At 41.4% G+C, this 20,170-nt stretch overlaps 1 protein-coding gene across 2 annotated transcripts in view; it reads left to right on the top strand.

The window, feature by feature from the left end:
- The first annotated feature begins 7,176 nt into the window (after positions 1 to 7,176).
- ZNF292 (zinc finger protein 292) overlaps positions 7,177 to 20,170 on the top strand; it is a 98,031-nt gene continuing 85,037 nt past the window's right edge. The window contains exons 1-2 of one of the 2 annotated variants that reach the window (XM_025444850.3): positions 7,177 to 7,308; positions 7,510 to 7,706. In XM_025444850.3, the coding sequence (XP_025300635.1) occupies positions 7,539 to 7,706 (168 nt within the window). In that variant the 5' untranslated portion in view covers positions 7,177 to 7,308; positions 7,510 to 7,538. Of the gene's footprint in view, positions 7,309 to 7,509; positions 7,707 to 8,657; positions 8,884 to 20,170 lie in introns of those variants that run through there. The other variant, XM_035697381.2, reaches the window with a different exon arrangement.

The following is a 20,170-nucleotide window of genomic DNA, read 5'->3' on the forward strand; positions in this document are numbered from 1 at the left end:
TTCTGAGATCGAGTCCAACATCAGGTTTCCTGCAGAGAGCCTGCTTCTGCCTCTACCAATGTCTCTACTTCTCTTTCTGTGTCTCTCATGAATAAATAAAGAAAAATCTTTATATATATATATATACCGATAAGTTTTGCATTATTATGCCCATCTCATAGCTAAAGTTTTATTTTATTTTTTTAAAAGATTGTATTTACTTATTTTAGAGAGAGAGAGAGAGAGAGCGCATATGGGCAGGGGGAAGGGCAAAGAGAGAAAGAGAGGATCTCAAGAAGACTCCTTGCTGTCTATAAGGTTATGTGTGTCTATGCATGTATACACATGTTATAGATGTGTGTTATTTTTGTTGCTAAAATTAGTTTGTAGGAGAGCTCTATTTAATCGGATTAAAAACAAATTCTTCTAAGCAATTGTTGGGAACAAATTATGTACATAGATATAAGTTGGATAAGAATTATAGATAAATTTTTTAGCAACAATTATATTTTAGGGTATGTGTACTTAAAAACAATGTTCCAAATCTCTTTGGTAGTTTGAAACTTTAGTTTTGCTAAATTAAAATAAATGATGAGATATTTGTTGAATATCTAGATCATTTCCAAATAATATAAAATAGTAATTATAGAAAGAAAAATTATACCTCTATAGAAATTATAACATGTGGATATCAAATTTTAGTCCTGGGTATCCCTGGGTGGTGCAGTGGTTTAGCGCCTGCCTTTGGCCCAGGGCGCAATCCTGGAGACCCGGGATCGAGTCCCACGTCGGGCTCCCGGTGCACGGAGCCTGCTTCTCCCTCTGCCTATGTCTCCGCCTCTCTCTCTGTGTGACTATCATAAATAAATAAAAAATTAAAAAAATAAAATAAAAAATTAAAAAAAAATTTTTTTAGTCCTGTTAACTCCAGTCATGGTGATTGTCTTTGAGGTTTTGGTATTTATGCTAAATAAATAAATAAATAAATAAATAAATAAATAAATGTAGTCATCAGGCTACAATCTCTAAATTAACATTTCCAATTTTCTCTCATCCTTTAGTTTGGAATCACTAAGTACTAAAACTGTCCTTCACCCTAAGGTCCTGCAAACTGAAGCTTGACACTTGATATAATTTTCAGAGAAATTGGGGCTCTTTGGTGGCTCAGTCGGTTAAGCATCCAACTCTTGGTTTCAGCTCAGGTCATGATCTCAGGTTTGTGATACCGAGTCCCAAGTCAGGCTCTATGCTCATCTCCGAGTTGGCTTGACTTTCTCTCTCCCTCTCCCTCTGCTCCTCCCATCCCCCATGCTTTCTCTCTCAAATAAATCATTTAGAAAATCTTCTTCACACTTGTTGCTGTAGGGTCTTCTCAGAACATTTACTGGTACACTGATGATATAATCAGAGGTATTCAAACTGCAAACCATGAAAATCTCTCAGATTGTTACCGCCTCCCCTCACTCCATCTGAAAGTGCTTCAACCCTGACACCTAGAAATCTTGACTGGCTGTCCTCTGGGCTCAGAAACTGATTTATCATTTTCTCTAATCATTAACCTTTGCTTTTCCTTTGTTTCTGCAGAAACAGTTCCTGTTAATTACCTGATTCCTTGCACAACATAGGCCTAACTTTGGGAGCCCACCTAGACTGCCTTCTGAAATGAGACCCAAGTGTTTAACTGAACTGGCCAATTTTCAGAACTAAGAGACAGTTTCAGTAAGATGGAGCAATTCAAGCTTTTTTTTTTTTTTTTTTTTGCAATTCAAGCTTCTTGGTCGTGAAACGTATTTAAAGTTTCAAAGGTGAGACTGAAGAGCAGCAGAATTTGTTACCCCAAAATGTGTCTCTTAGCCTGTGGATTATCCTAAACTGGTTATTTTTAAGAAAAAGCTGACACGGGTAAGCTCTGAGAACTGAGTAGAAGTTACTTTTTTGTAAGGGACACATATTTATATGGGAAATCTGAGAGTGTGTCCCCTTCATCCACTGTATCTAGAAGAAGGGGATGATTCAACCTCTAGAAACACTTATCAGTAGACTAGACCAGGACTCAAATGGTCATAAGAGCCATATCCTGGCTTACAGTTTTCCTGGGTCTATTCCATGTATATACAGAAGGTATACATATTACTAAACTTTGTTTTCTCCTGTTAATCTTATAGCAATTTAATCACTAGAACCTAGAAGGGCAAAAGGGAAAGCTTTTTTTTGATCCTTCATGCTACAAAAGGAATACTCTCTGATGGATTTCCAATGAGGTAAATGAGATACAGTGATTAAAACTTGGAAATAGAAAGGTACTTTCTACATCTCTCTTTGCTAATTTGGAGGGATACTATGAACTGACTCAAGGACTCTCCACATTCATGCTTGCAAGATTTTATTTTGCTTTATTGAGTGATTATTTTCACCTTGGTTCATTTATAAGCTTGAATAACTGAGGCTGTTTTATTTTTATTTTTTTATTTTTTTATTTTTTCCGAGGCTGTTTTAAAAGCGTTTCCTTCAAGTGTTGTTCCTGTTTCTCATTCACATGTGGCTTTTCCTCCTGTGGAAAGAGAGAGAGGAAAAAAAAAAAAAAAGATCCAAATAGGCAATAAAAATATCCCTCCTCATTTAATTACCTGTCCATCTTCTTTCTGGGACAACTCAAGGACTAAAATCAATCCTCCTAAACGTGGGCCCTGTGTTCCGGAGCCCCTGGAATCGTTTCAGCATGTGGAGCAGCACCTGCCTAGGGTTTCCAACATCTTCTTCAGTCCCTCCACCGCTCCTCTCAAGAAAAATGTCTTCCTTGTCAAAATGTGGCATGTTTGTGACCGATGCCAATAGAGCGTCGAAGCCGCGCTCCTTCTTTGTGCCCGTGGGCACGGCAGGGGTTCGCAGGCTGGGGCTCCTTTCGCCTGGACCGAACCCCACGCAGACGGCAGCCCTCAGCTCGGAGTTCCGGGAGGCGCCTGCCTGGGGCCGGCGGCCCAGCTCTTCGGGGGAGCGCAGGTCGAGCCGCCGGAGACCAAGCAGCAGTGCCCGCGCCGCGGCCTCGCCAGGACAGCCTGGAGCATCCCCTCCCGGTCGGTGCCGGGGGGCCCGGCGCCCCGCCGCACCCAGCTGAGGCTCCAGCATTTCTGGGCCCGGAGGCCCCGGCGGCCGCTGCTCCCGGGCCAGGGAGACCCAGCGGCTCTGCGGACTCGATCTGCAGCGCGAGGTGGAAAAGCCGCCTTGGCCACCGCTGGGTCGGCGGCGCGCGGGCGGCGGCAGAGGCCCCGGGACGGAGGACGCAAGCAGCGCACGGCTGCCGGGCTAGCGAGCCATGGGCCGCGGTCGGGGGAGCCCGGGCTGGCCTCCGCCGACGGGGCTGGCGGAGCGGGGCGGAGCGAGCCTTAGTCCGGCTCTAGTCCTGCGGACCTTGTCGGCCGCGGGGGGCCGGGGAGAGAGCCCGGGAAGCGAGAACAGAGGCTCGAGAGCTGCAGGCTCTCGCCGCCACCTCCTGGCCTGGCGCGCTCTCCTTGCATGTGGGGGTGGGGGTGGGGGCCCGGGTGCGGTGGGTCTCTGCGCCCGGGTCGGAAGGACCTGCCCGGCCTCACCCCCCAGCGATCGGTTCAAGCAAGCGCCGCGCTCGCTGCATCCCTGGCCCGGCCCTCTGGCCCGGTTAGCAGGCATAACCCAACTCCCTTCCTGCCCCTGGGCCCTGCTATTTCAAGAATTCTAGTGAAAAAATGTGCACCGGCGAGATGCAGGCTGGGGCAAGCGGGGCACCTTGCGAGCAGGCAAGCACAGGTGGCCTGGATGCAAACACATCTTTCCCCTAAAGGTTTCCCCAGCTTTATTGATCGCAGGAGTGGGTAGGGGGCTATTCCTAGCTCTCGGATTTACTCTGAAACAGAGCCTCTTGGGAGTGAAGTCCATATGATTATATCATGTTCATAGTCGCGCTGTGTCCAAAATGGGCAGGGGCACTCGCTGCTCAGACACTGAGTTCCCCAGAGAGGAGCATTCTCTGGGCCCTAGGGCTTATTCTTGTTGCTCAGTGGAACAGGCCTCCGAAATCCCCCAGGAACTTCTCAGTAAGTAGGTGTGTGTTTATGTATGTGTATATGTATGTATGTATGTGTGTAATGAGTCCCATGAACTGACAGCTTGGTATATAGGAAAAATCCGGCTTAGGTACAAATAAGTCATGTACTTGTTGATACACGTCTTCTATGGATAAGAATGAGATTTCTGAGATCTCCAAGACAATGTCGACCTCATAAGGGAGAGTATTTCCAATCCTTCTCATTTAATTAAAAATCTGTACGTTGTTAAGATTCTGTAGACGTTCTAAGTAGCACTTCAGACTTTTGTGTTCTGAGTTGAATCTATACACATTTTCATAAGAGAACACTCGTCATGTATATAATGCCTTTGCAGGTGACTCATCACACCTGTAAGCTTTTTCAAGCTAAGAATAGTTTTTTGTTTTTTTTTTAAGATTTTATTTATTTATTCATGAGAGACAGAGAGAGGGGGGGTGCAGAGACACAGGCAGAGGGAGAAGCAGGCTCCATGCAGGGAGCCAGACGTGGGACTCCATCCCGGGGTTCCAGGATCAGGCCCTGGGCTGAAGGCGGCGCTAAACCGCCGAGCCACCTGGGCTGCCCAAAGAATAGTTTTTATGCACCTGTGATTTTCCCAAACCAAGCAGGGCCTGTGCATAGTCAGTAAATGATGATTAATTACACCCCTCGCTCCTAGTCCTTCCATTTCCTGTAGGCTCTGAAATACAGAATAGGGAGGGAGAGCTCAAAGATAACAGATAAAAGTGAAGCACTTAGTTGTTCATGCTGGGGGACATTTGCAAGACCTTAATAGTGCTCAGAATCAATTTGCTAATCAAGTCTCCTTCGTTTTAGGGCTATCCTGGGCAGGAGGTGGGAAAGATGTACATTCTCAGGGTATTTTTTAAATCAGTATTTGGATATATTTCTCTTTTCCTGTATTTTCCTTTTCTCCCTTTTTCTTTCTTTCTGTAGATTAGGTGTGATATAAGTCCTTATAACTGAAGTGAAAATATACTTTATTAACCTTTTGGTATCTTTGGATTTACTGGTACATCTGGCTCATTTCATATTTCTCACTTTTTATATTTGCACTGTCATCCTAGAATAACATAAATTGGAGAAACATGGTTTTAGTTGGGAAAGTGAGCTGCAAATATTAAAATCTATTAGCTGCCTTAATTGTTGCTTTTTTAAAAAAGATTTTATTTATTTATTCATGAGACAGAGAGAGGCAGAAGCATAGGCAGAGGGAGAAGCAGGCTCCGTGCAGGGAACCCAATGTGGGACTTCATCCCAGAACTCCGGGATCACGCCCTGAGCAGAAGGCAAACGCTCAACTACTGAGCCACCCAGGCGTCCCTAATTGTTGCTTTTTCAGCTATCAGGGATGCTGTACTTTTTAAAATATTTATTTATTTGACACAGAGAGTGAGAGAGAGTACAAGCAGGGAGGGTAGCAGTTAGGAGGAGAGGGAGAGGGAGAAGCAGGCTCCCTGTTGAGCCGAGTGGGATCCCAGGAACCCAGATCATGACCTGAGCCAAAGGCAGCTTCTTAACCAACTGAACCACCCAGGCACCCCATCCGTGATACTTTAAAAAATATCCCCACTCCTTTGAATGTACTCCCCAGACTCTTCCATAAGTACATATTTGAAGAACTTGTCTTAATATGTAATATCAATACATACATGTTGTACTAATATTTTAGCTGATACTGTTTTTCTTCTCTCTTTAAAAAAAAGATTTTACTTCTTCATTTGGCAGATAGTGAGAATACAAGCAGGAGGAACTCCAGGCAGAGAGAGGAAGAAAGCAGACTCCCTGTTGAGCAGGGAGCCTGATGTGGGGCTCGATCCCAGGACCCTGGGATCATGAACTGAGCTGAAGGCAGACAGTTAACCGGCGGAGCCACCCAGGTGGCCCCGGTACTGTTTTTCATAAGGGGTTCAGTTGTGCCCACTCACCTTATAGAATGGCACTCAATACACATTGCTATCACTGAAGCATTTCAAAACATTCATTCTGGACAACATACTATCGAGAACATTTTCTGCAGCGCCTAGAAATCTCTGGCAGCACACAATAGGAATTCTTATTTTAAATTCTTGTACTAGAAGGATACACATCACTTGGAATGATAGTGAAAAGACTAGGTGCCTGATCAGTATCATTGCTTCTGAATTTGTGTAGACCGTTCAGTTTTAAGAAAGATAAGCATCTTGTCTAATTCTCAATTACTGACATCATATTCGTTTTATTAATCTGAACATTAGGAGTTGGCTTTTTGTAGTACCCCTTCTACTGTTTTGTTCAAGTGTCACCTATTCTTCCTTCCAGGTTGTAAATAAACTATGGTTGAGAATACCATCTCTATTTTCAATACCGGGGGGTGGGGGATGCTGTCGGATTTATAATAATTCTTGATAACCTTGTTCTTTTATCTTAGCACCCATTTCCCCTCCTCCGTTGTGATTTTTAATGGAGTTCTTATTGCTGTTTTTTTTTTTTTCTTGACCTACTTTCAAGAGCTTTCATATAGAGTGTGTTTTCAGTGATGGTGATTCCTGTAGCGTGTAGTGAGAAAGTCTTAAATCACAGAACCAGATTAGTTGTCTATCGCTTATTCTAGAAATGTCTTCGTGGTTTAAAAAAAAAAAATCATCTGGTTACGACACCCACAATTTCATAGAGTGAAATCTCTTAAGCTTGCTTTTTCGTGAGTTCGCTCCGTTTTCCCGACTGAGGATTTGAACCTCCTTCCGCTCTGATCTAATTGTTATTTTTCTTTGTTGCCTCCGCCCCCTAGAGATTGGGTTTCCAGGGGGGAGAGGCGTTCTCGGCTGGGGCTGAGGAGGAAGGAGAGTCTAGTGGGATGAGATCTGGTGCCTCGAGCACTAGATCCCTCCTCCCCTCCCCCGCCCGGTGAGAAGTCAGACAATTTTGACAGTTCCTAGACCCGCTTTGGCTCTCACGCTTACGGTCCATGGGTAGGTTTCACCTTCTCCCTTTCCCCGTGTCTCTGCCCTGCCTACAGGCCAGCCGCAGATGCAGCCATTGCCCCAGCCCGCCCAGGGCTTTCTCTCACCCGTCTTCTTGGGGAACTGGGGACATACGTCCGTAGAAGACTTCGGGGATTGGGGAAAGCCACGCCGGAATCGGGACACTGGAGAGCGCTGCCCCTCCCCAGGCTTCCCCCCCCCCGCCCCCGTCGCGGCGCCCACGTGACCGAGAGCAGGCCTCCACGGGCCCGCCCCTTTCGGCCGCTGCAGCCCGCTTCCCGCTCGGGGTAAGTAAACCGCGGTTTTCCGCGCCGCCCCAACCCCGCCCTCTTCCTTTCCCCTTCCCTTCACCTCCCTGGGGCTCCCTCGCGCCACTCTCCCGGCGCCCCCATCCTCCCCACCGGGCCCTTTGTACGTGCTCGGCGGCGTGCGAGCGCGCCCGGCACGTGACCCCGCCGAACGTGGCATTGTGTTATCACGTGACCCAGGTGCGTACGCGACGGAGCGGGGTGTGAAGATGGCGGACGAAGAGGCCGAGCAGGAGAGGTTGAGCGGCGGCGGAGGCGGCTGCGTCGCGGAGCTGCAGCGCCTGGGCGAGCGGCTCCAGGAGCTGGAGCGACAGCTGCGGGAGAGCCGCGTGCCGGCCGTGGAAGCGGCCACTGAGTACTGTCAGCAGCTGTGCCAGGTGAGGGCGCCCGGGGTCCCCTCCCCCTTTTCCCCAGCCAGAGGGAGAAGAGGGCGAGCGAGCGCCTGGGGGCCGAGCGGTGGTCGTGCCTTCTCTGGCATCGTTGGCGCCGCCGCCCAGGCGGGAGCGGGACTACGAGGAAGGCGCCTTTGTGTGCTGCCTGCCGTTGTGGCGGTTGTTGTCGGCAGCTCCCAACTGGGGGAAGGGAGTTGTGGTCAGGGCGGAAAATCCCCCTCCCCTTTCCTCCCCTGAACTCGGGACTGCGCGGTCCCCGAGGCCGAGGAGATGGAGACCGCCGAGAACCGGAGCCCTCTCTGTCGCACGGAGAGGGTAAGGGAGGAATGGAGGCCAGGTCCTCCTTTTCCTCCTCCTCTTATTGTGCACTGGGGATTACCGCGCCCCCCGCCTCTGCGCCTCTGGTCTCCCACTCCGACGGGCCTCCGCCCCCACTGGTTTGATTCCTTTGCTTCCCCCTGCTTTCATCCGTCCCGCCCCCGGCCCCGTCCTCGCTGTCTCCCGGCCTTTGTTGTTCGAGTTTCGCCTTGGGACTGAAGGGGCCTTTGTTGACGTTCCGAGGAACGGTCCCCGCCGACCCCTTCTGGCTGCCCGAGATGTTCGGGGGTGGGGGGCGCAGAGGTCGTCCCTTCTTGCCTTTGCTGGCTCGGTGCACCGCCTCCACGGTAAAGGTTGCTCTTCTCGGCAGAGGAGAGGAGCTCTCCCTGTATCCTACGGTCGAATGTTCTTGTGGAGCGGCTTTCCGGAGTCCGCTTCTCTCTTGCTTTCACCCTTCAAGGAGTACGGTTCCCTGTGTCCTTCCTCCCCATCTCCCCCAGCGCCCCTCTCACTTGGAGCCTTCCCTGTTTGGCCTCCTGGTGGAACAGGGAATTGAGGTTCTTGTGGAACCTGTGCACAGGTCAATTTTCAGACCGTTCCTTCCTTTTCCTGCACAAGGACACTCACTGCTTTCCAGTAACTGCGTTCTGACCAGCATTTGGAATGTTAAAAACGCTGCTTGGTAGAAATCGGAGAGTTTGGGTCTGCATTTAATGGACGGGATCACAAAATCTCCAGCTAACGTTGGAAATTTTAAGGAGTTGCTACTGGATGTGGTGAAGATTTTGGTTGGATTGTCGCCCCGAGGAGGAAAAAGACAATTTATAACAGGTCACATTTAGAGGTAACTTGTGGATGTATCTATCATTCTAGAGAAGCTGTTTGGGAAAGATACTGAGCTTAAGGCCGAACAATGGGTTCTAACTATTTTAGAATCTCCGAATTGATTACATTTTCCCTTAAGTTTTAGTCTTCAGAAATCTTTCCTATGGAAGATCAGGGGATACTAGAACATATACAGACATTCTCCGTTAGTGTATACAGGTTGTTGTCACTAATTATTTGGTAGTATTTCATTATCTTTTTAAAAACAAACACACAAAAACTTTGTGAGATCAAGTGGTGACTTGTCTAGGAGTATATGCAATGTGAAAGAAAGCTCCACACTTAAGATAATAAAGGTCTGATGAATACCTGTGGCAAAATTAGAGAATCCTTATTCCAAAGAATAAGGAAATTTGCCGTTTTGACCTACCTTGGCAGGGCCAACTCGTTAATTGGTGTTATAAAGATTTTAATTAGAATACTTAAGATACCCATAAAAGGAAGTCTTTCTTTTATAAGTTAAGTCTGCTTTTTAGTCATTGAAAAGTATTAAAGTCTAGTTTTGCTGAAGGATACTTTTCAGATGGCAGTGTCCACTGATGGGTTTAAGGCTAATTATTGTAAATATTCTTGGCCAGCAATGTTTATAAGTGGGATTAATAATTCTGAGAAAATGGACTCTCGTGCAGGTTGGACTTTTTTGAGCATACGCAAGGTCATCAAGTTATCACTTTAAAAAGTATTTTTAATGGATGAAGCAGCATTGTATTTTTATCAATATGAACGGAATTGCTAGTGTTCCTTTTAAGTGATTAGTCTTATAACACGGAAATAGTTTTTATTGACCAGTGCTACAGGAAACAGTAATAAAACTAATACTGCGTTTCTGGATTTTAAGATAAATGAAATATTTCATGCACTAAAATCCCACAATAATTTAAATGCATTTAAAAGTCTCCATTAATTGAACAGTTACAGAGTGTATCTGATATTTGATCCCCTCTAGAACGTATTCTGTTTTTCTTTTTTAAATGTGCGTGTTTTAGTGATCTTGTCAAATGGACAGTAACTTGAAACATAATTGTCTTTTTAAAATTGTATCCTAGCTATTATTACTTAACATTCTGATTTGAGTTGAGCGAAGCAGTGGTTAACAAAGAATTTATTGGAGCAATTTAAAAACTGCTTGAAATGCTAGGAGCCAGAACTTATGTCTTGTTTCTAACCTTGAGATTAGTTTTTTTTTTTTTTTGTAAGCTTTCTCTGGGAAAAACTGGATATTTATATGCTTCAAAAAGGCAAAGATGAACATACTTGTCAGAGTTGTTGAGCTTCAGACTTAATATTCTGTATGTCTTAACACTTAGTGCTTGTAGTAATCCTTATTGTTGCATTTATTTTTAAAAAATCAGTTTAAGAAATGAACTAGTTTGTATTTTGAATTTTTACCTCAGTAGAAGAGGAATTTCTGGAGAACGTAGTGAAACCTACAAAAGTATAAGTTGCTTATGCATCCTAGTTTATAAATTTTCTTTCTTTTTGAATGAAATACAATGTAACAGATTTTTTGAGTTCTAGAAATAAAATAGAAATAAAAGACATTTTTTCTTACTGTTAAGAGTATTGTTTTGTTCTTTATATTGATTGGAAGTATGCTCCACTTTTACTTGTTTACCTGAACATTTGCTTAAAGCTTGAGTAGGAGGAGGATGAGTATAAGGGAGTGCCCTGTCAAGAATCTCAAATTTCCTTAAATCTTTACAAGCTAGCTTTAATCTGGGTAATGTAGTTCACTTAATTGATTTTCTTAAAATCGACCTAGAATAGGAATACAAACCAGATAACCAGAAATAATTTCTTGCATTTATTTGTGTCAGGACCATTACTATATATAAAAACTGATTATAGTTGGAACTTCTTGGACTATTTATTGTATTAGACGATGTCCATATTCACTTGCTCAACATTGCTATTGAATACGTACACTCTGGGCCAGGCAATCATGATCATGGTCCCTGGCTTCAAGGAGTCTACAGTCTCTGAAGGAAGGTAGACAACTAATTGTAGTAATCTGTGATTTGTATCCTTTGTTTAGGAGATCGGTGCGGTACAGTGGAAGGTTATTTTTTGGGGAGTTTAAACAGAAGCATTTCAATAGAAGAATTGTTCTAAAAGGATTTTAAAATATTTACTCATTTAAAGGGGATCCCTGGGTGGCGCAGCGGTTTGGCGCCTGTCTTTGGCCCAGGGCGCGAACCTGGAGACCCGGGATCGAATCCCACATCGGGCTCCCGGTGCATGGAGCCTGCTTCTCCCTCTGCCTGTGTCTCTGCCTCTCTCTCTCTCCCTCTCTCTCTCTCTCTCTCTGTGACTATCATAAATAAATAAAAATTAAAAAAAAATAGTTAAACCATTGTACTATTTCAAGGATGGTTTGTCAGGGTATCATATTTGTTGACAGCGTTACATACACGGCTGGATGACTGATTAATACATGAGTTGTGACTGGTTTTGCTTATTTTCTTCTGGTGGCCGATAATTGTTTAAAAATGTTGAATTGCAGTTGGGAAAATGTGTTTGTATTTTACCAGTGCGTGCACATACACACACTTCATACTTTGATTCATATAAGCAGTGTTTCTCAACTGGCTAGTACTTTTTCCCTGGAAATTCTTTCTTCAAGGACATTTGAAAATATGTGGGGTGAGTTGTTTGGTCGTTGCAGCCTCTGAGGATGTGATACTGACATTTAGTGTACATGGGCCATGGATACTAAATTTTCTGAGGTGTTTAGGATAGTCCCACCCCATTGAAATATATCTCTCTGTCTGAATATCATATCCACAGTGTTCTTTTGAGAAACACTAAACAGAAAGAAAAATAACATATTAAGATTTTTTTATTGTTATGATCTTTTCATGTTAGGATAATACAGTTTTCACGTTAAGAAATGTAATTAATCTGGAACAGGTCCAGGTAAATGCTGTTCAACCATATTTAAATTCACACTGAGCTTGAGAGGTCAAGAAAATTTCTACTTCCTTAGTAGAAATTACAAGCAATTACTTAAACAATTACTTAAACAATTCACTTTTAGTGGGGTAAGAGGGTAGCAATTTCAGCATACTTAATTTTCCTGATTAAAGCACATATTTGACCTTTTGATATAATTAAAATTCTGTACTTTTAAGAAAGCATTTAATGCAAAGACTAGATTTAGATGTTAGAGGATATAAGATACAGAAGACTCTAGTAGTATATAAAATAGTAAGATTTATTTATATATTTTTAAGATTTTTATTTATTTGACAGCAAGAGAGAGAGAGTTCACAATCAGGGAAAGCAGCAGGCAGAGGGAGAGGAAGAAGCAGGTTCCCTGTGGAGCAGGGAGCCCCTACAGGGCTCAATTCCAGGACCTTGGGATCATGACCTCAGCCAAAGGCAGACACTTAACCAACTGAGCCACCCAGACACCCCTAAAATAATATGATATAAATAAAACTTCAGGATGACAGTTGAGGTGTCAGAAGGCAGTGTATTTAAATTAAATACACATTAAATTTTTTATTCTATTTTTTAAATTGAAAATGTAGTGCATCTTTTATTCAGCAAAAAATGTATCTTCCAGATCATTCCATAGCTCCTCATGTAAATCTGTGGCTTTCTGTTTTAAACTGTGTAATAATTCCATGGTATGGCTCTGTTTAATCTGTTAATTATTGGTAGCTGTTTATTTTTATTATTTTATTTATTTTTTATTTATTTATTCATAGAGACAGAGAGAGAGAGAGAGAGAGAGAGAGAGGCAGAGACACAGGCAGAGGGAGAAGCAGGCTCCATGCAACAAGCCTGATGTGGGACTCAATCCCGGGTCTCCAGGATCACCCCCCGGGCTGCAGGCGGCGCTAAACTGCTGCGCCACCGGGGCTGCCCTGGTAGCTGTTTAGAGAAATAAGTTAATTTTATGTATAGTAATTTCTATCAATTTTTCAAAGTAGGAGGTAAACATTTCTGGCTGGTCAGAGAAAGCTTTACTGAGATAGGATTTGAGCTGGACCTTAGTACTTTTATTAACTGGTGCTTTATTGATAAGAAACAAAAATCAGGGATCCCTGGGTGGCGCAGCGGTTTGGCGCCTTTGGCCCAGGGCGCGATCCTGGAGACCCGGGATTGAATCCCACGTCGGGCTCCCGGTGCATGGAGCCTGCTTCTCCCTCTGCCTGTGTCTCTGCCTCCCTCTCTCTCTCTCTCTCTCTCTCTTCTCTCTGTGTGACTATCATAAATAAATAAAAATTAAAAAAAATCTCTTTAAAAAAAAACAAAAATCAAAGTAAAACTGTTAAGAGCTACTGAGTAAATTATGTAGTTAAAATATTTCAGAGCATATTTTTGTTTCATCTGTTTGATACAAGTTAATTCTTTTATCTACATATTCTGCTTAGTTTTGTTATAGTGGCAATTGTTTTGAAAATGCTTACTTTCCTCAAAAAAAAAAAAACTAGACTTTTTTCCTTTTGATTATTAGGGGATATCTTAAGTTAATTTTTAGGACACTTCAAATCAGAAGAAAGGATGGCTTGCTTATTAATTAGTGATAATTACTTTAGGTATTGAGGGAGTAACAAGTCATTTAAACTTTAAAAGTGTAGGTAATGCTCAAGGGAAATAATTTTTTAAATGTTCATGATGAGTATGATTCCATATTGGAGATAATAAATTCCACTTTCCAGAATATGCTTATACCTGTTTTAGCAAAGGAAAACTTTACCAAATTTTGTTTGCCTCCTTCTTGATACTTCCTGGTCCAAAATTGAAATGGAGGAAGATAAGATGTATTCTGCAATTGCCCTTCATGATATTTTGTATGACTAACCTGCAAAACAAGGATTTTTAAAAAAATATATGTTCTTAACTCTATGAAGCTGCTGCTGTATTTATTTTCCTTGAAATTCTATCAAAGTTGAGAAATTTTTTTTTCCAACTCCCACACATAAATCCAGTTCATAAAATTTACCAGTCACTATGGGAGGAACCTAATTTATAAAATTGAAAGTTTGTTTTTTACTATTGTGTTTGTTACATACTCCCTGTAACTTTTTAAGTATGTATTGTTTTCCAGCAGAACCTCTTGATTCATTATTTCTTTTTTTAGCATTGAGAGTTGCACAGTGCACCTCAGAAGAAGAATGTTAACCCCTCCCCCCCTTAACTTTACATTAGGAAAACTTTATGGTCTGTGAGTACATATCTTTAGCCAAGAAGATGTGTTAAAATTCATTCAAGTACATATATATTTTTCTTAACTTATTTTAATTGGGTAATTAAATTCCTAATGTGGGAACACTAAGGGATGTATGGAGACTTATGAAGATCTCTGCCTTCAAAGCCCTTACAAATTTGATGCATATATTAACAGTTAAGCATTAGTATTAGATAGTAGAGTATCTCGTGATAAATAACATTGTAAGTAGAGTGTGAATTATGAGCATTTTGAAATTAATTTAGTAAAAATTGATCAGGAAAGGAAAAACACTATTTACATTGCATCTTGAATGAACTTGGATGACTAAATGGAAGTGGGAAGGATGGAAATAAACACTCAGATAAATAGAGCAACTTCAAACTGGCATCTTGGAGGAAAATGTCAGGTGTTGGATTGACAAATAGGATAGAAAAGGTAGATTAGAACCAGAGGAAGGGTTTAGGATCCAAAACGAAGGAATTTTAATTAATCTTTTAAGTATAGATAATATACATTGCTTAAAGACTCATCCTTCTAAATTTGGGACATTTAAACAGACAAAAACAAGTCAGAATGTTACAACATTAGGTGTTTGTTTTTAAAGTAAGCTCCATGCCCCATGTGATCTTTGAATTCTCTATCCTGAGATTGAGAGTCACATGCTCTATAGACTGAGCCCACCAGGCACCCCCAACTTTGGTTTTTCTTGAAGTATCCTGTATAAGTTTTATTGCAGTGTAACAAACTACCCCGAAACTTAGTGGCTTTATTTTTTTAAATTTTTTTTAAAGATTTATTTATTTGTTTGTTTGTTTTATGATAGACATAGACAGAGAGAGAGAGGCAGAGACACAGGAGGAGGGAGAAGCAGGCTCCATGCCGGGAGCCTGACGTGGGACTTGATCCTGGGACTCCAGGATTGTACCCTGGGCCAAAGGCAGGCGCTAAACCTCCGAGCCACCCAGGGATCCCCAACTTAGTGGCTTTAGAAGAATAGCTGCTTTTTTTGTTTTAAGTAAACTACCCCTGATGTGGGTCTGGAACTCAAGACCCTAAGATTAAGAGTCACATGCTCTACCAATGGAGCCAGTAAGGCACCCCAGAAGAATAGCTTTTTTATTACTGTTCTCAAGTCTGGGTCTGTTGGATGGTCTGTAGTCAGCTGGTAGGTTGTCTGGAGCAGAACGGTCCCAGATGGTCTCACTCATTTGTCTTGTTGTCCCGTGAGTTGGTCAAGGTTCCTCAGTTGGTTCAGTAGTTTTATTTCACTTGGCTCGTCTCCACGTTTATCATCTAGTAAGGTAATCTGGAATTTCTTTACATGGCCTGAAGAGAACAAGTTCTATTGCACAACTGCTGTGTAAGCCTCTGCCTGTGTCTTGTTGGTCAAGGTTCTTTTGGGTACAAGTGGTCAAACCTAGCTTCTTTTGGGTGCACGGCGATATGGTTCTTCTTATAACAGTCTACCACATATCCCAGTTCCCTTTATTCCCTGCTGCAGTGTCAGGCACTTTCATGGGTTAAATTTTTCCTCTCTGTAGCCCTCTGCTTTTTTTCTTGTCATCCATATTCTGTAATCAAAGCACATCTTTTTGCTCCTTTTCTCTTAGTTTGGCTAAAGGCATTTCCAGTCCTCTTTTCTAATCTCAGTCTCTTAAGTAGAAGGGTGTCCCTACTACATCACTCAAACTTTGGAAAATTTGTAGAATGTCTTTATTTACAACAATTCTTTGTCTTAATATTAAATCTGGTCGCGTTTGGTGTTTTGAGCTGTCTGTACATTGTGCAGTCCAATAATAGCATCCTAGGTCTTGTCCTAATCTTTGGTCTTCTTTTTTTGTAACCGAACTTGTTTTTGTTTTTGTTTTTAACAGGCACTCTATTTCCTGAGCTTGTTTTTTTAACTTTACTTTCAATTTGTGAAAGTCCCCAGTATTCTACTCTTCTTATCTTTCTACCTAATTGGGAGTCCAATTCTTGTAACAGTGTTTCTCAAATTTGAGTTTGCAGAAACCCAAGAGAGTCTTTAGATCTTAAAGTTTTGACCTTAGCTCATAGTAAGATCTAACTTTTTAAAATTTCACCATTTAGTCACACTGAAACAAAAGTATCACAAAACAGTACTTCTACCTTACTAGGTGTGATGCATTCTATTTTGTTATTTGTTACTTATTATTTTGCAGAGCTGCTCTTGATTTTATAGTCCACTGAGAGTCATAACCAACAGTTTGAAAAATACTACTTATGGGGGAATCACTGTACTCAGTTTAGTAGTAAGCACAAAAGTAGGCAGTCCTAAGTTATAAGGTGGCTTTCTAGTTTAGCTGATTCAGAGCATCCTTACATTTTATTTAGGAGAGACATCAAAATTAAAATACAGTTTTAAATGTCTTACAGTGAATGCTAGAAACTCAGCATCATGGCCGTGGAACCCAATTTGAGAAATACTGGCGCATAGGATAACGTACAGATTTAAGCCTCAGCCCAGGGCTGTGCTTGCTCTGTTAATTTTTTCCATCCTTTCACAAGAACTCTCTGCTCCATCTAAGTTGGTCTCTTCATTCCTCACAAGTATACCTGTTTGTTTTACTTCCTTTGTGATTTTGCTTATGTACTGGAAAGCCAAATGGATTTGATTTCAGATATGAGCTCCTTCCTCTCTAATCTGGACAAAATCTTTAGCTTATTTTTTCTTTGAAAAAATAAGGCGGAGTGAGATAAAGCTTGGAGTTAGAGGCTGGACTAAGCAGACTGAAGAGGAAGAGAATTAATGTTCAGAAAGGCACTCTTAGATGCTTTACTAACAGTGAATTGTTTAATCTGAAGACCTGTGAGATCATAGGATTAAGCATCATTTAGTTTGTTTAAATGTCTCATTTAATGCAAATTGCTTCCTGAGATCTCATCATTACTATATAATAATTATTTGGTACTGAATCATCAGAGAATGTTAAATTTTATGTTTTGAAGATTTTATTTATTTATTCATGAGAGATAGATAGAGAGAGAGAGAGAGAGAGAGAGAGAGAGGAGGGGGCAGAGACACAGGCAGAGGGAGAAGCAGGGAGCCTGATGTGAGACTCGATCCTGGGGTCCCAGGATCACACCCTGGGCCAAAGGCAGGAGCTAAGCCACTGAGCCACCCAGGCATCCCAGAAAATGTTAAATTTTATTAGGCATTTGTTTAGAAAGACTGAGTTTTGGTTAAATGGCTAAAATGAAGCAGTTAAAATATCTGGACAATGTATCCATGTGTAACATTTGGCATCCTTATTGATACTTCACATAGATAATGTTACATATTAACTTCAGAACTCTTAGATACAGGTTTTACATTTAAAAAGGTAATCTAAATTTGGGCAGCCCGGGTGGCTCAGGGGTTTAGCGCCACCTCCAGCCCAGGGCATGATCCTGGAGACCTGGGATCCAGTCCCACTTCAGGCTCCCTGCATGGAGCCTGCTTCTCCCTCTGCCGGTATTTGTGTCTCTGCCTGCCCCCCCCCCCCCCTCTCTTTCTGTGTGTCTCATGAATAAACAAATAAAGTCTTAAAAAAATAAAAAGGTAATCTAAATTTTAAAGTGGTAATTAATAATTGACTTGATTCCCATCCCAATCAATTTTATAGGGATATTAGAAAGTTAGTAAATCAAATATTTAATTCCTGTAGTAATTTTAGCTTAGAGAAGTTATTTGAAGCAGATATCTGTGATTTTTTTTTTTTTTTTAAGATTTCATTTATTCATGAGACACACAGGCATAAGGAGAAGCAGGCTCTCTGCGGGGAGCCTGATGCAGGACTCGATCCCAGGACCCCAGGATCATGACCTGAGCCAAAGGCAGATGCTCAACCACTGAGCCACCCAGGTGTCCCTATCTGTAAGTTTTGAGAGAAAATATTTTCATTAAATAGGAATGATTTTACTACATATTTTAAATAAGCCATTATCATCAAAATGGCATTTAGAATTTTATTTACTTCAAATTAATAGCTTGCATTTTATATTTTCTGTGTAAAACTTGTACATATTCTTGATCTTTCCCTAATTTTTACAAATATAAGTCTGTCAATAAAAAAACCTGAAACATTATGTTCAACTCAAAAGCATTATCATTTTGTTAATTTATATTCTGAAAAATACGATTTTTAATTTTGGAACAAAACTTTCACAAGATTATATTTCAAAAGAATAAAACATAGAGCTTAATGAAATATTTACTAAAATTGATTGTTAAATAATTGGAATCTTGTGACTTACCCCAACTTATATATCCAAACCATATTTGTATAACTTTTTTTAAAGATTTATTTATTTATTTATTTCAAAGAGAGAGCATGAGCATACACGAGGAGTGGTGGTGCAGAGGGAGAGGATGAGAATCTCTTTAAATAGGCTCCATGCTGAGTGCAGAGCCCAACTTGGGGCTTTATCTCATGACTCTGAGATAATAACCTGAGCTGAAACCAAGAGTCCCACACTTACCTAACTGTGCCACCCAGATGCCCCTGTATAACTATTTTAAAGCTGTATTAGGGAAATTAAAAAAAAAAAATGCTGCCTGCCTAAAATGGGATATTGCACTTAACAACAGGTAATATGAATAAAATTTATATCCTCAAACAAATTGATCATGAACTTCATGGTCAGCATGAGATTTTTTTAAAAAATATTTTATTTATTTATTCATGCAAGACACAGAGAGAGAGGTAGAGACACAGGCAAAAGGAGAAGCAGGCTCCATGCAGGGAGCCTGACCTGGGATTTGATCCCAGGTCTCCAGGATCAGGCCCTGGGCCGAAGGCGGCGCGAAACCACTGAGCCACCTGGGCTGCCCGAGAAATTATTTTTAATTCTGAAAAGACCTTTGAGCATTTACTTCTCTTGAATGAAACCATTTATGGTGTTTGATTCCCCCTCTACCCTGAGAATCAGTTTTTATTTTTTATTTTTATTTTTTAAATTTTTATTTATTTATGATAGTCACACAGAAAGAGAGAGGCAGAGACATAGGCAGAGGGAGAAGCAGGCTCCATGCACTGGGAGCCCGACGTGGGATTCGATCCCCGGTCTCCAGGATCGCGCCCTGGGCCAAAGGCAGGCGCTAAACCGCTGTGCCACCCAGGGATCCCAGAATCAGTTTTTATAGATCGGGTTTTACTTGATGAAACAAGCCTACTCTTTACATCTTGTCTTCCATTTATACTTTGCTTGACAGCCCATTAGATACTGTGAATTAAAGTCTTAGGATTCTAAGGATCCTGGTTTTAATTTTCACAAAATTGTTTATTGTGACCTTTGGCATGTTACTTACAACTTTTCTTTGCTTCTTTATCCTTGAAATGGAAGTGGTACAGACCTTTGTAAGGATTGATCAAAGGCATAGTTATTTTAAATGATTGTTACAATATAAAGCAACATTTTCATTTACACTTAGAGTCTACTTGGAAACACCTTTGATGTTTTATATATGATAATGACCTAGCATAATTTGAAAATAATAATTCTGTCATTTTCAATGTCTTCTGTTATCGTCACCTTGAAAAATAACATTAGATTACTGATCAGTTTTTTTTTTGCAGTCTATATTTTAGAAGAGGTAGAATTTTATAATAATTTATAAAAATTCTTTAAAAAAATTCTTTTGATTTTGATGTTGTGAGGTGAAGAGAGATTACTTAATGTATGGAAGTTAGGCAGGAGAAGATTATTGGCTTTACAATTGGAACCTTTTCTTTGTCCAGATTTTTAAACCTGAGATTTGAGAGGCTGGGATGAGAGAAGGTAGTATTACATAATAACCAAAAGTACAGATTTTGAACTATGATTTGAATTACAACTCCCTTACTTTCTTGTGGACTTCAGGCTTCGTTTTGTGTCTGTGTCCTCATCTATAGACTGGAGGTAATATCTGCCTTTTAAAGCTGTTGTGATTAAGGCATAATGTTTGCCGAGCACTTTGCATATTACTATGCTGGAAATACACAGTAAATGCTAGCTGTTGTTACTAATAAAAGGATTAGATCTGAAATCTTCCCTCATAAAAGCACATTAACCGTAGTGTTAG

The sequence above is a fragment of the Canis lupus genome, chromosome 12 (assembly GCF_003254725.2).
Source record: "Canis lupus dingo isolate Sandy chromosome 12, ASM325472v2, whole genome shotgun sequence".
Lineage (NCBI taxonomy): Eukaryota > Metazoa > Chordata > Mammalia > Carnivora > Canidae > Canis > Canis lupus.